General features: G+C 49.1%; 1 protein-coding gene across 6 annotated transcripts; it reads right to left on the bottom strand.

Moving 5' to 3' along the window:
* Nucleotides 1–7,250: 7,250 nt before the first annotated feature.
* On the bottom strand, nucleotides 7,251–15,235 carry tbcelb (tubulin folding cofactor E-like b). 6 transcript variants are annotated; one of them, XM_062485305.1, is made up of 11 exons: nucleotides 15,175–15,218; nucleotides 13,879–13,931; nucleotides 13,692–13,733; nucleotides 13,464–13,627; nucleotides 13,098–13,237; nucleotides 12,621–12,802; nucleotides 11,743–11,999; nucleotides 11,450–11,576; nucleotides 10,701–10,821; nucleotides 8,150–8,475; nucleotides 7,251–7,720 (listed from the first exon to the last, which is right to left on the bottom strand). In XM_062485305.1, the coding sequence occupies exons 4-11, from the start codon at nucleotides 13,606–13,608 to the stop codon at nucleotides 7,702–7,704; spliced, it is 1,317 nt and encodes a 438-aa protein (XP_062341289.1). In that variant the 5' UTR covers nucleotides 13,609–13,627; nucleotides 13,692–13,733; nucleotides 13,879–13,931; nucleotides 15,175–15,218; the 3' UTR covers nucleotides 7,251–7,701. The 6 variants fall into 6 exon arrangements, with proteins under 6 accessions (XP_062341289.1, XP_062341284.1, XP_062341286.1 ...); XM_062485300.1 differs by having other exon boundaries at nucleotides 7,251–8,475; XM_062485302.1 differs by lacking the exon at nucleotides 15,175–15,218 and adding an exon at nucleotides 14,347–14,485 and having other exon boundaries at nucleotides 7,251–8,475.
* Between the last annotated feature and the right edge of the window lie 296 nt (nucleotides 15,236–15,531).

Raw genomic sequence — 15,531 nt, forward strand, 5'->3', positions numbered from 1 at the left:
AATCGAGGATGCACTTCAGATGTCACATGTGGCTGCACTGTATATCATTTTGAGATGTTATCATTGCATTGTAGCTCTGTACTCTGCCTGGTAGCTGAGATTAAGACAAACGTTATTGTCCTTAACTTCATTGAGGGTGAAAGGCTGTGTGAGGCTGAACGAGGCCAAGTGTAAATGCCAAAGGGTCAAAGTGAGTCACGGCCAGTTTCTCATAAAACGGCGCAGACAAGAGCAGAGCTCCAGCGCTCCAGAGCTCCAGCGCTCCAGTGGGCCAGCGCTCCAGAGGGCCAGCGCTCCAGCGCTCCAGTGGGCCAGTGGGCCAGCGCTCCAGCGCTCCAGTGGGCCAGCGCTCCAGTGGGCCAGCGCTCCAGAGGGCCAGCGCTCCAGTGGGCCAGCGCTCCAGTGGGCCTTACGACATGTAACTGCTTTAAGATCCGTCTCCCAGTTGTCCCCCAGGACCCCCCGGCCCCAACCCTCGCCCCGGCACTGTTAGACGAGCCCTGAAAAGACCCCATTATGCCGTTAGGAACAATGTGTGAGGATCACATTCGCCTTGTGACTCCCGTGTGAGTCCACCATGGAAGGGTCCTCCTGGTGCCAGGGTTCCCCCGCCCCCCGCCCCCGCTCCGCTTCACCCTCAGAGACCCAGCCTGCCTGGGACCTCATTACCACCTCTGTTTAAGAGCCCCGTTGCCCAGGAGGGGGCGGACGGGCCTTGTGGCACCAAGGGGGGGGGGCATTAACAGCGGGACGCTAATGGCTTTAATCGAGCAAGTGAGGGTGCCAGGACCCCCGGGAGGCTGACAGTCTTGGATAGCTGCCCGTGGCCGAGCCTGAACATAAAGCCAAGTGGATAGATTGGATGGCAGATGTGGATCAGGGTGATGTGCTGTGGTTAGACTCTCCTCATCCTCTCTGCCTCCTCTGCGGCTGATGTTTCAGTTCTGCTGTTAGGTGGAATGTTAATACACTGGTAATTTGCATACGGAATAAAGCATTCCAAATCCAGTTCACCTCATAGGTGTCTGGGATGAGATTATTTCATTTAAAAAACAGTTCTTTTTAACAAGACACATCTCTGAAATGCTTCGCAGCAACGTCAAGTCAATCCAGTATTTCTCTCTCAAATCTTCATGTCTTTTAAGTAGTTTGATGACCTAATGAGCTGGGGTTAGGTCTGCAGATTATCATGCTGCAGTCATCAACCAGGCAGCACAGATTAGCAGCAATGCTCAGATTAGCACTACAGCTGGTGTGACTGCTTCAGATTAGCAGCAATGCTCAGATTAGCACTACAGCTGGTGTGACTGCTTCAGATTAGCAGCAATGCTGGTGTGACTGTTTCATATTAACACTACAGCTGGTGTGACTGCTTCAGATTGGCACTACAGTTGGTGTGACTGCTTCAGATTAGCAGCAATGCTGGTGTGACTGTTTCATATTAACACTACAGCTGGTGTGACTGCTTCAGATTGGCACTACAGTTGGTGTGACTGTTTCAGATTAGCACCAACGCTGTAGCCACATTTTATCTGACAGGCATTGAGCCAGGCGTGTTGCAGAGCCATTTAGATAAACGCCATTGTCTAACACAAAGGCCCCTGGCTAACAGACCCTCTCCAGAGACGTCGATGACCAAGACAGCCCTACAAAACACAGGAATGTCTTCATCTGGCAGACGCTCTAAACTGACACACAGGAGCGGATTCAAACCTGTGATCTCCATCTGTAGTCGGATACCCTGAACTAAACCCATCCTAATGATCTTCATCATAGCTGTACACATCCCCACATAAAACAAAGGGCAGGCTATCAACCAACTTACCTACTTACAGTAGGTAACACATATGCAGAGTGAACTGTTAGAATATCATATTAATTGCTCATATTAATCTGGTGAATAAAACAAGAAATCACAAACATAAATCCTGCAGGGACACCCATCTTTCACTAGCTGTAGCCAGTGTCACAAAAGCCAACGTGACACAAAACATGCAATATGACGGTGTTACATACTACATGACAGTGTTACATGTTACAATCCAGTGTTACATGCTACATTCCAGTGTTACATGCTACATTCCAGTGTTACATGCTACATTCCAGTGTTACATGCTACATTCCAGTGTTACATGCTACATGACAGTGTTACATGTTACATTCCAGTGCTATCAGAAGGCTTTTCTGTCCTATCAGCTGTGTTTTCCAGCTTCGCTTCTGTCACGCACCGCATTCTCTCACGCAGGTAGGAGACACCTGGCTCGTCATGAGCTCCAGGTGCCTTCACCTGTCCATGGATGGTGCACCTGCCTGACAGATGCAGACAGACAGACGGACGGAGAGACAACTCACCTGCTTTCAGTACACACACATGCAGCTCCTCACCACGTTCACCAGCCTGCCTCCAGTACACAGCTAGCTTCCATCCAAGAGGGAAACATCCAGAGTTTAAAAGGGTGAAGGAGGACTGAGGGGAAGGTGGTTGAGCCGATGGGAGGGGAGGGGGAGAGGAGGAGGGGGGTCTCAGCAGTGGAACCCTTCCTCGTCCACTTACGCAGGATTAGAGTCAATAACCGGTCCCAGAAAGTGACAGAGTCCTCGCCCAGGGCGTCCGCAGGATTTGAAACAAGCAGCGAGAGGTTTCCTTCTCAGTGGGCACAGGGAAGCCCGTGTGGAAGCTTCGGTAGAGAGGCTGGTGCTCACTTCACCAGGGGGTAGTGTTCAACTTTATCTGAGATCCGTGTTTGGAGAGAGGGTTGGTGGAGAGGGTGGGGAACAGAGTGAACGGAGAGAGAGAGGGAGAGAGACTATGTAGGAGAAAGAGTGACGGAGAGGGGGGAACTATGTAGCATAGAGAGAGACTGTGTCTGAGTGAGAGAGAGACTGTAAGAGAGCGATAGGGTGGGGGGACTATGTAGGAGAGATGGATAGAGATTATGTAGGAGAGGGAGACTTTGTAGCAGATAGTCCCTCTCTCTATGTTGGAGAAAGAGGGAAAGAGACTATGTAGCATAGAGATGAAGGGAGAGAGAGGGACTATGTAGACACCTATGTAACAGAGAGAGAGAGGGACTATGGAGGAGAGAGAGAAAAAGACAGAGGGAGAGAGTGAGAGGAGAAAGACTATGAGCGAATAAAGAAAAACTCTGGAAATGGGAAAACAATAAAGGTAAATACTGTTAATAGATCGTATCTTCCTCCAGGCAGAGGGTGAGATGGTGTGTGTCGTGTGAGTCTTGAGGCATGTGTATACAGGTGTGTGTGAACAGTGTGTGTAGATGTCTACTTCAGCCCTGTCACTCTGTACAGCTTTCCAACTGAGCGCTCAGACAAGTCAAAGCAATGCATTATGGGGCATTTATTGACAGAAACAGAGAGAGAGACACACACTAAAACCCTGGTTTTCAAAGACCTGGGGAGGATTGAATTACAGAATTAACATGAGTCACTTAGGACCCACTGTGACTTTCCTTTAATTAGGGACCTCCTTATGGACTCACAACACACTTCATTACCATAGATCCTGGAGAGATTAGGGTGGGGAAATCGCAGGTGGATCCATGCCGATAGCGTCTGGGAAGGAGAAGGGAGTCAGGCGGGTCTTTGTCAAGGTGAGGACAGTGGAGTAACTGGAGAGGGCGGGGTGGGATGCGTGAAAGGCTGTGGACCCTGGTCTCCTATTGACCAGCGAAGGAGGTCTCAGTGGAGGATTCTTTTACACCTCTCAGGCCTTGTTGTGTAAATGCACACATGCTCTTAACCCACTGGTGAAAGAGAGAGACACACAAAGGGAGACAAAAAAAACAACACGATCCCAGCAGGACGAAATCATCTTGTTCCGGAGACGGCGTTTTTCGGGAAGCGATGAAGACGAAGAAGTGAGGGAGATCGAGATGAGACGATAGTCGTGATTTCTCTCTTCTCTTCCCACTCGCAAACAAAACATTTCTTCAGGCACCTGGTACTGAAGGCCTGACTGTCTCTCCTGCTGGTTTGGGGCGAGTCACTGGGAATGGGGACAGGGTTGGGTAAAACTGGACCACATGGGTTCAGAGGAACCGAGCACAGGACAGGTCTGGAGAGACCGTGGTTTGAGATGTTATAAAATCGTGAAAGAAAAAATTAAAACCGTCACTGACAAAGCTGAATGAACTCTTGCTCCTCAACAGGGTACGGTACTAAGGTAGGTGAGGCAGGAACGTTTCAGGGGACCGAAGGCAGAAGCCACCGAGACCATCTCTAAAACAACGTCCAGAGGAGGATTTCAGGTGAGGTTAGTTCGACAGTCATCCAATCCCGTCAGGCGACAGCTCCATATCAGTCCTCAGACTTCCCCTTCTGCCCAGCAGTTGGCCTTGTCCTGCCCTCATCTCCTCGCTCCACAATGAAGAACCTCCTTCTCGTAACCCAAAACTCCTCCTCCCAATGACTCCTTCGGTTGGGAACACAATGAGGTCCGTTCAGCCCTGGTTGCCCCTTGCTACAGCTCCATAAAGCAGCAGGCCAGATCAGGATACCTGCTGCCCAGACCAAGATTGGGTGCGGGACAAGATTTCAGGGAGGCTCTGGAACAGCTCCCCCTGTCTCCAGCCTCAGTCTGACCTCCACTGGGGGCACACCCTCCATCACCCTACGGGCCAGGGAAACATCCTGGTCGAAAGTCCAAGTTTATAGTCCAGGTCACTGGTCCAGGTCTTGAAGCAGAAGTTGCCCGTGTGGTCTACTTCCTGTCTGTGTGGTCCACTTTCTGTCTGTATGGTCTACTTCCTGCCTGTGTGGTTCACTTCCTGTCTGAGGGGTCCACTTCCTGTCTGAGGGGTCCACTTCCTGTTTAGAATGGGTGAAGGAAGGAGGAGGAACTCTTGGCACTTCAAGCAGAAGACTAACATTTAAAGTCTAAGGAGAACTTACTTACGAAAAGTAAGTAAAGACACACTCACACCTACAAAGGAAGACACGAGTAGAACGGCCATTGAATCAAGAGGGCAGGCGACTTCATCGTCAGACAACTCACCTTACACAGGTGAAAGCCAAACAGAGAAAGGGGCTTTTTATTCCAGTAGACCAAAGCATGGCATGACATCATATACGTCTGTGAATCAGAAACCACAGAAGTCACCTGTAGGAGGGAAACTTTGACCCCACTCTGTGCATTCCATTTTCGGGATTCGAGAAGCACATTCGTGGCTAATATGAAACCTCTAATGGGCTCTGAGCTGCAGTTAACACCGCAAATCGGGATTGCATTTCCCAGGGTCATGCTGAGAAGGGGTCTGAGGCAGGGGGAGGTGTCGGTCTCTCAGATATACCCCTCAGATATCAGGATTAGACTCTGACGAGAAAAGACCACGGAGGGGCTGTCCCAGTAACCAGGCACCTGACGCATGGAATGGAGACGTAGCTGCCTTTTTAACACATGCATACCATGAAGACAACAGACAGGCTGTCTGCGCTAGCTAGCTAGCTGCTGATCACTTGTACGCGCTAGCTAGCTGCTACCAAACAAACACAAAATACTGTTTTTGCAATCTGCTGTAGCCTATATGCCAAAATAACGCAATATAATGTCTGCACTTGCTAGCGGCTGAATATATCAAACTAAAAACATACTGTCTGCGCTAGCGCTACTGCTGCTGAATATCAAACTAACACGACCGTGACACGGACACGAGTTCCGGTTGCTGTCGTAAATTATGCCATTATTTTCATTCTACCCAAAGAAATATTCTCTATGGCACAGTGTACAGTATACTTTTTTTATTGTTTATTTAACCTTCATTTCACCAGTCAGGTCCATAAAAAAAAAAAATCTTATTTACAACATGGTCTGTCAAGAAGCAAAATGTAGGCCTAACCCTATAACCGCACGTGATTCCCTAAAACTAGTAAAAAACGTAAAACTAGTTACCGTTTGATACTTGTTCAATTAAAATAACTGCTGAAAGCAACATAGCTACATATAAGGTACAGTATTGCCTCAGTATTACAGGTAATACAGTATTAACCCTTAACAAAATAGATTTAACCTATCTGAATATCGTCTTTCAGCGTGGCGGTGGTGACATTTCATCCACCAGCGATGTTTAACCCTTGTGTTATCTTCGGGTCATTCTGACCCATCAGTCATTGTGACCCACCGTCGTATTGCGACAAATTTACCGCATACAAAGACAAAGTGAAGCATTTTCTTTTAACAGCTAGGCTGTCTCAGACCCCCCACATTGCGATGGTTAAAAGAAAATTATTTTAATTTGTTTTTGTATTGGGTAAAATTGGGTAAACACAACGATGGTTCGTTATGAACCTTTGGGTCATGTGACCCGAAGGCAGCACGAGGGTTAAACTACTACTGTGATTACAATCATTAAGGATGCTAGTCTGTCGACTAGCAGTAGTCTGTTCTGCATATCTAGTAATGGTGAATAAAATATCCTTATGTTTTAACAGTGCATGTTAAATATATCAGAAAGGTGGCCTATGTTACTCCATCACTTAACACCATAGCCTAACTTAACATTATATAAAACAAATGATATCTCAAACCTTTTACCATTTTAATCCCACATAAAAACGACACACCCATATAGTAAATAAGGGTCCAATATTAAGAATATTTCCCCATACAAACACTTAGAAATCAACACAGAATAATTATCTAAAATGAAGAGTGGGCTAGTAATTTAACCACAGCAGATAACAAATCAATGGTATCTTTCCACCCCACCCCACTTGGTTAAGAACGACATAGGCCTAAAAATAACACCAAGATAAATAAATGTTTCTCCCATCTTAAGATGTGAGTTAAAAGGAGAGGTGGCGGTTGGGGGAGAGATGGGTGTTAGGTTAGAGGAGGGGGGGGGGGTGAGAGAGAGAGGGGAAGGTGAGGAGGTGTTGGGTAACTCAGTCGGATGTTAGGGTGGGAGAGGAGAGGTGTGGAGGTGCAGGGCAGCAGGCAGGTGGGTGAACCCATTGTAATCTAAGCAGGGGGGGAAGTGGATGTGTCACAGCGGCCGGTGTGGGGTTACTGTACAGGTGGGGTCTCCCCACCACGTCACCAGGGGCGGAGAGCAGCTCTATTCATGGGAGAGACAGAGAGCAGGAGACCTCAAGCAACATGAGTGCCAACTCCCTCTCCTCTCTCGCGCCCTTTCAACCTTTCCACCTCTCTTTCCCGCCCCCCTTTTAACCTCACCCCTCTCTTTCTCTTGCCCCCTTCAACCTCACCCCTTTATCACCCTCCCCCCTCACCCCTCTCCCACTCCCACTCTTGTCTCCGTGGCTGGCTGGCTTCCTGAATTGAGGTCAACATTTTCCGGTGGTCTCTGTTCTCCGGTCCTTTTAACAACACCTGATAGGAGACTTCTTTACTCTGGCCCTTGTGAGGTCAACTCCCAGGTTATCTCAGGACATCTCTCATTTGGTCGAGTGTCATCTGAGCCAGAAGAAGGAAAACTATATAAAAACATGCTTAAACTCAGATCTCTAGTAAAACACTTACTATGAGTATATCGTCAGTCTGTCACATTAAGCTGTTTCTTTATGAAACTCCCACCTTGTTTAAAACCCTTCAAATGAGAGTAAGGACCATGCAAAACCACAACACACGTGGAAAAGAAGAGAAGTAATCTCATAAAAATCTTATTCAGTAGCAGTTTAGTCAGTATTCACAAGGACCCAGGAAGTTGGGAGACTCTGGGGTGTCTACGAGGACCCAGAGGAGGTGGAGAGACTCTGGTGTGTCTACGAGGACCCAGAGGAGGTGGAGAGACTCTGGTGTGTCTACGAGGACCCAGAGGATGTGGATAGACTCTGGGGTGTCTAAGAGGACCCAGAGGATGTGGATAGACTCTGGGGTGTCTAAGAGGACCCAGAGGATGTGGAGAGACTCTGGGGTGTCTACAAGGACCCAGAGGAGGTGGATAGACTCTGGGGTGTCTACGAGGACCCAGAGGATGTGGAGAGACTCTGGGGTGTCTACAAGGACCCAGAGGAGGTGGATAGACTCTGGGGTGTCTACGAGGACCCAGAGGATGTGGATAGACTCTGGGGTGTCTACGAGGACCCAGAGGAGGTGGAGAGACTCTGGGGTGTCTACGAGGACCCAGAGGAGGTGGATAGACTCTGGGGTGTCTACGAGGACCCAGAGGAGGTGGAGCGTGTCTTCAGTTTGGGCACCACCAGGATCTCGTCTCCGTCCTGCATGCTGTAGGAGTGGAGTGCCCTGGACCCGTACTTCATCTCCTCCGGGCCGAAGGAGCCCAGCAGCTCCCGGCTGATGTAGAAGAGACGCATGCCGTTAGCGGGAAGCTGGACCAGGGCTCTCAGCTCCTTCTTGAGGTCGGCCACCGTCTGCTCCATCCTCAAGCTGAGCTGCTCCACCTGTTCGCCCCAGCGCACCTCCACCTGGGCGCAGCGCGGGCTCAGGTCCACCTCCACCAACGGGGCCAAGCGGCCGTACTTCGCCACCAGGCTGTGGTACCTGAGGGCGGGGGGGGGGGGGGGGGGTGTTAGATCTTTGAAGGTGGGTCATTTTTAAGAAACTGAAGAGCTTGTGATCTCTTCATCTCCTTCAGAGCAGAAAAAGAAAGAAGAGGACGGAAACAAACAAACAAAATATATATACTACCCGGAATGAAAAATAATAATAAAGTAACATTATTTGTTCTCATTAATTTGCTAATCAACTCTTCATATGCTGTGGTACAGATTATTCAAATTAACAACAGTTTCTGCTTTAAGGATGAAGGTTTATGTACCTGACCATGATAAAATGGTGAAATTAACGACTGGTGATGACAGTTATATAATATGGTGCCCGATCAAATACACAGCTATGCGAGTGTGTGTGTGTTGTGGACGTGAGTGTGTGTGTGTTGTGGACCTGTGTGTGTGTGTGTGTGTGTGTGTGAGTGTAGTAATAGCCAGCGTACACGGCCAACACTGCAGTCTCTCTGCCGTGAGAAAGCCTCCCCATGGGAGCGCAGGGGTACCGATAAGCCATCAGGAACAATTAAATAAAAAAGCCTTCGCTTTCAAAGGTACTGTAACAGCTGGACCAATCAAAGCAATTTCCCTTCCCTCCCCAAGAAGCCGTCCCACAAAGCCTTGTCCCTGGTCAGGGTTTCAGTCTGGCCCACAGGGCTCGCTGGGGAATTCCAGTCCGGGTCCACACAACACACAAAGTCCCATTCTGTAAGGAGCCATTTTGCTCAAAAGGTCTGATTTAATGTGCTAACTGCACGTATACTTTGCTAAATAACATTGCTGCTGATAACGCAGGGATCCCCAAATGCCTTTTCTAAGTGTGTTGGCTTAGGAGACCTGTGGCATTACGGGCAGTTCCCTCCAAACAGGCGTCAGCTCTGGGGCTCGCTCATATCTAGCCTAGATCTCTCGTCCTATCGTCTGTTGTTTCATCCTGGCTGTCTCTCCCTCCCTCTCTCTCTCCTTTAATCCACTGTTTAAAAGATTTCCTCCCCCCCTCTCTCTCTCTCTCTCTCTCTTTCCCCCTTTCCCTCTCTCTTTCCTTACCCCTGATCCCCCTTTTCTATAAGTCATTCTGTTCATTTCCAGTTTGCCCGTTCTATCCTCGTGTCTGGGCCTGTAGAAGGGCTGGCAGGCCTGTAGGTACCCACACACACACACACACACACGTATTGATGTGAGGTAGAGAGAGTGCGAGAGGGGGAGAGAGTGAGAGAGAGAGAAAGGGAGAGGGAGTGAGAGTGAAAGTGAGAGAGTGAGAGGGAGGGAGAGAGAGAGAGAGAAAGGGAGTGAGAGTGAGAGGGAGAGAGAGAGTAAAGGTACATCGAAAAATCAACCTGTTACCTTGTGTATCGGTTTTCCGATCAGAGTATTCCCGGCACAAAGGACTCATTGAGTGGGGAGAGACTGGCTGCATTGTGTCTCTAACCCTAACCCTCAGTGATACATACACAGACTGGCTGCATTGTCTCTTCCAAAGGTTAGTTTCCCCAGTCAGGGACCACACTTCCCCCATCAATACCCAATATACCTCCCCGAATGCTGCTAAGGTCAACACCTCCCACATGCTGTGACGGTCAACACCTCCAACCAGGCACCCCAAAGTTATGGTTGTAAGGCCTCCAGATCTTGTTAGTAGGTTTCTGATGGACAGTTTTAACATTACCATGGATGTTAGTTGTACCGTCATCTCATAGCTGCACTGTTACACTAAGTTTATCCTGAGAGACAAGGCCTAACCAGATCATTATAAAAGGGGTGTTTCTTGTTATGTAAGAATCACTCTTTGACGTAAAACCACGCTGAAAATGGTTGAGGACCGTTCTAAAAATATATATTATGTGTAATATGTGAGTGTACATCTATGCATGTGTGTGTGTGTGTGTGTATGCGTTTATATACCTATGTATGTGGGGCAGATGGCTGAGCGGTTAGGGAATCGGGTTACCAAAAAGAAGTTTGCCGGTTCGATTCCCGGCCGTGCGAAATTACATTGTGTCCTTGGGCAAGGCACTTCACCCTACTTGCCTCGGGGAGAATGTCCCTGTACTTACTGTAAGTCGCTCTGGATAAGAGTGTCTGCTAAATGGCTAAATGTAAATGTAAAAATGTGTGTGTGTGTGTGTGTGAGGTACCTCTGAGGCAGCTCCTCCTAAGGACAGTCCAGGTAGTGCCTGGTGTGTGTGTGTGTGTGTGTGTGTGTGTGTGTGTGTGAGGTACCTCTGAGGCAGCTCCTCCTCAGGACAGTCTAGGTAGTGCCTGATGAAGAACCGTTCTGCGTCTTCCCTCTCCCCGTCGGTCACCACACTCCCGTTCAGCACAGACACCGTGGGCAGCCTGCGAGGGGTCAGAGGTCCCCATGACTCAGCTTCTACATTTAGGCCACGCAGATCAGAGGTGCTCATATGAGGACAGTAAACTAAGAACCGAAGGACCTTGTGGGGACATTCCTTAGGCCCTACAACTTAACATGCTATTTCTAGAGGGTGTTGAGGGGGAGGGGGGGATAGAAATTAGTTTTAGGGTTGGAGTTGGGGACAGCACCATTTTGAATGTGAATTGCGAATTGTTGATCCTCACTAGGATAGTAAAACAAACCTGTGTGTAGTGTAGGTGTGTGTGGTGTAGTGTAGCGTGTGTGTGTGTAGTGTGTGTGTGTCTCTCACTGCCACTATGAGGCTGCGTCTCTCTGTGTAGTGTGTGTGTGTGTGTAGTGTGTGTGTCTCTCACTGTGCCACTATGAGGCTGCGTCTCTCTGTGTAGTGTGTGTGTGTAGTGTGTGTGTCTCTCACTGTGCCACTATGAGGCTGCGTCTCTCTGTGTAGTGTGTGTGTGTAGTGTGTGTGTCTCTCACTGTGCCACTATGAGGCTGCGTCTCTCTGTGTAGTGTGTGTGTGTAGTGTGTGTGTCTCTCACTGTGCCACTATGAGGCTGCGTCTCTCTGTGTAGTGTGTGTGTCTCTCACTGTGCCACTATGAGGCTGCGTCTCTCTGTGTCGGAGTAGGGCCGCAGCAGGGGAATCCCCATCACCCTGACCTCCTCTAGCTTCGGGAAGAACTGAAGTCTCCCAATGTCCTCCCAGCTACTTAGCCCTGCGACACACACACGCACGACACAGCAACACACACAAAAACACTCCTTATCCAGTTGTTTTTACACTAAAAACGTTGTTATTCTACCCTGACGACTGATCCTAACCCTACTCTGACGACCGCCATGTCCTGGTGGCAGTGTGAGATTGTGTAGGTGTTGTGGTACCGGAGTTGTTGAGGTTGATGCTGCGCAGATTGGGGAACAGCCTCTCCAGGGTGTCTGGGGGTTCCTGGACAGAAGTCAGGCTGTTGTTGGCCAGCACCAGGGTGTCCAGGCCAGGGTACATGGGCCCAAACTTCCTGACCTGCTGCCAGTCCCGGAGCTGGTTGTCGGTGATCTGCAGCAGGCGCAGGGATGGACAGGGAGTGTTGGACTCGTTCACGCTGTCAAACTCGTTCAGGCACAGGAAGAGCTCCTCCAGTCTGGAGAACGCATGGAGAGAAGACTCACACTGGTGCACAGGTGCACACACACACAGGTGCTCGCACACAGGTACACAAAAGGTAGATACACATCCAGGTGAGAGGAGGTAAGATAACCCTAACCCAGAGGTCAAAGGTGAGCTGACCCAGACCAGAGGTATCCAGATCGAGTGGAGCTTTATCACTCTCTGCGGAACGAGGAGAGCACAGCTGACTGTGACCTGGTCTTACTCAGGGGTCTGTTGTGTGACCTGGTCGTACTCAGGGGTCTGTTGTGTGACCTGGTCGTACTCAGGGGTCTGTTGTGTGACCTGGTCGTACTCAGGGGTCTGTTGTGTGACCTGGTCGTACTCAGGGGTCTGTTGTGTGACCTGGTCGTACTCAGGGGTCTGTTGTGTGACCTGGTCTTACTCAGGGGTCTGGCGTGTGACCTGGTCGTACTCAGGGGTCTGTTGTGTGACCTGGTCGTACTCAGGGGTCTGTTGTGTGACCTGGTCTTACTCAGGGGTCTGTTGTGTGACCTGGTCGTACTCAGGGGTCTGTTGTGTGACCTGGTCTTACTCAGGGGTCTGGCGTGTGACCTGGTCGTACTCAGGGGTCTGTTGTGTGACCTGGTCTTACTCAGGGGTCTGGCGTGTGACAGTGTGCACCGTGTCCCAGGTGACACGCGTGTTGATGAGGACGAGGCGACGGACACTAGAGAACACCTCGGCCAGGGTGGGCTGCAGCTCCACCCCGCTCAGGGGGTTCATGCTCAGGTTCAGGAAGTCCAGGCGGGGGATGTTTGAAACGATTGTCCCAATCTGGCAACCCGGGAGCAACAGAGACAGACACGAATGAGTGAACCTCAGTCCCTGAAGGATGTTGTGTGTTAAAATGTTAATGACCGATTGATGTTAATACTCTAGGTAGTTCAAATACATCTAATTTGAGTGAACAAGCAATAGCTACAGGCTCCTGGAGCTCTGGAGCCTAGTGAGAACCCAGCTCTGGAGCTCTGGAGCCTAGTGAGAACCCAGCTCTGGAGCTCTGGAGCCTAGTGAGAACCCAGCTCTGGAGCCTAGTGAGAACCCAGCTCTGGAGCCTAGTGGAACTCACCTCTGCCCAGTCCTGCAGCTGGTTGTGGGACAGGTCCAGCTCCACCACGTGGGCACAGAAGGCAGCGACCTCTGCCTCATCTCCAGCCTTGGTGATGCCACAGCCGCTCAGCACCAGCACACTGGGCAGGTTCAGACGGTCTGGGGGGGGGGGGGGGGGAATTTACATTTTCTGCTTTTGATCTTTATCTTTTTACCCATCATGTGATATGTTTTGTTGCACAATTTGTAGTAGAGTAGTCACCTATTACACATTATGACCATCATAGTTTATATAATATGTATAATATATATAATATGATAATGTTTCTAGCATGTAAAGCAACTCTGACATCCACAACCATGTAATGAAGATTTGACCTCTGACCTTTGACAGGCGAGCCCTTGGGGCTAGGCAGCAGGACCACGCCCATCCTGTTGCCACGGCAATAGGGGAAGTTCTCCGGGCTGTACTTCTCACTGACCACCTGCACGAAGGTACGGCCCTCCTCGTCTTCGCTAGAGGACTCCATGACACCTGGCCGCTGCTACCTGGGAGGGGGGGGGGGGTGAGCGGCACATTTGGGTTACAGTGTGTAGGTGGCCCATGTCACACCTGGAGAGGAGGGGGGCTGTACCTGGAGAAGAGTACCTGGGCCTGGAGGCTGGTGGATGGCTGTGCCGGGCCTGGAGGCTGGTAGATGGCTGTGCCGGGCCTGGAGGCTGGTAGATGGCTGTGCCGGGCCTGGAGGCTGGTGGATGGCTGTGCCGGGCCTGGAGGCTGGTGGATGGCTGTGCCGGGCCTGGAGGCTGGTGGATGGCTGTGCCGGGGCCTAACACAGCAGGGCTCATGCAGCTGAAAGAGAGAGAACATGTCACATGACTGACTCCCGTTACCCCTATCCTTTGTGACATCATATGTTCAATTAAGTCACAATGACCTAGACAGAAGGAAGACGGAATCGAAGACTATAGTTTCAAAATACAAGCTCATCATAACCATAGACATATATGTCTATGATCATAACTGAATGGGGGCTGGGGGTCGACGTAGGCCAAATCTTCCTGAGGGAACAAACTTCCTCTCAGGGTGTAGATTTAAGAAGAGAATAATACGGGGCCTGTAGTTGGCAGCAATGACTGTTCAGCTGTCTGAGACTCGTCTCTTCTCGTATCAGGTTGCTGTTGTCTGTCCCACAACCATCCTCACTTTTCTCTAGTGCTTATGTTCAAAGACCCAAATGAGATCTGTCGAGATCAGGTGCGAATACCTGTCAAACACGCTCTGACATCAGAGAGCTAAATATTTGAACTGATACACATGGGATAAAGGGGCCGATTTTCCTTCCGCAGTCGTTGATATCGTTCTCTGAGGAGGATCGCTGGTCTGGTACAAGTGCATTGGCTAACCATTCCCTGAGAAATACGTTCACTCTTATATCTCAATCGTGAACTTTTAGTGCTGCGCACGCACCTGTCACCAATTGGGAAGATGTGTGTGAGATCGTCGTTGATTGCGTAACTTGGCTACAAAACATTCGCTGTAAATTGGAACAATTGAGAAAGGTGGGGGAGGTGTGTTCAGGACACAGCTGCCATGACAACTATGTTTATTGCGGTGCAACCGTGCGTTTAAGGGACATAAATGTTCCTTACGAGTGATAGTTCAACATTCTGTATTCTGTAATGCAATGATGTTGGGTAACAGTGAATGGTTTGGCCAGAGATGCATCCGTCAACAAGAACGAAGAGATTGTAGATTAAAGGACAATATTGAGAGAGTTCAATAACCTTAAATGCACGGCTTTGTACGTCAAATCACTTTGCCAGATTACCAAACGCGATTAAATTAAATACAAACTACAAAAGTAATTTTGTAAAAATGACAAGCCAGAAATTGGCAATGTGACTGACATAACAGGTTGTCGACACTATTATAACCCTCCTGTTTTTTTTTTAAACGTTACACTTCTGGTAGCTTTCCTGGGACTATTTAAGTTAGACTATTATTTGGGTCTTTTCAGAACAAAGTGTGCATTCGAAATATACGGTGAATGGCATTCAATATGTGCGCAGTCAAATACTCTTGGTTTACTTACCGTCTGCACACGGGAGTCGAGACAGCACTTTAAAATATCTGTTATTGTTGTTTGGTTAGGTGAAATAAGACCCTCCCCTTTGACTAGGAAGTGACGCTATTCAACAGACAAGTCAATCAAGATCTTAAACAAAAACATTGTATAACACATTTCCGCCCACCAATGTGGAGCATACATTCAGTAGCTGCACACGCAAAAAGCATGCGTTTATAATTCAGATATTCATCAGGCGTTATTAAGTTCTGGACTATTAATTAGGCTCGAGACGATGTTTATCACCAGTTGAAGATTGGAGCTTTCATTTTTTTCTGTTTTGGTACACATCTATTTGTCAGTTCCAACACTAAATTGCATTAT

The sequence above is a fragment of the Osmerus eperlanus genome, chromosome 19 (assembly GCF_963692335.1).
Source record: "Osmerus eperlanus chromosome 19, fOsmEpe2.1, whole genome shotgun sequence".
Classification (NCBI taxonomy): domain Eukaryota; kingdom Metazoa; phylum Chordata; class Actinopteri; order Osmeriformes; family Osmeridae; genus Osmerus; species Osmerus eperlanus.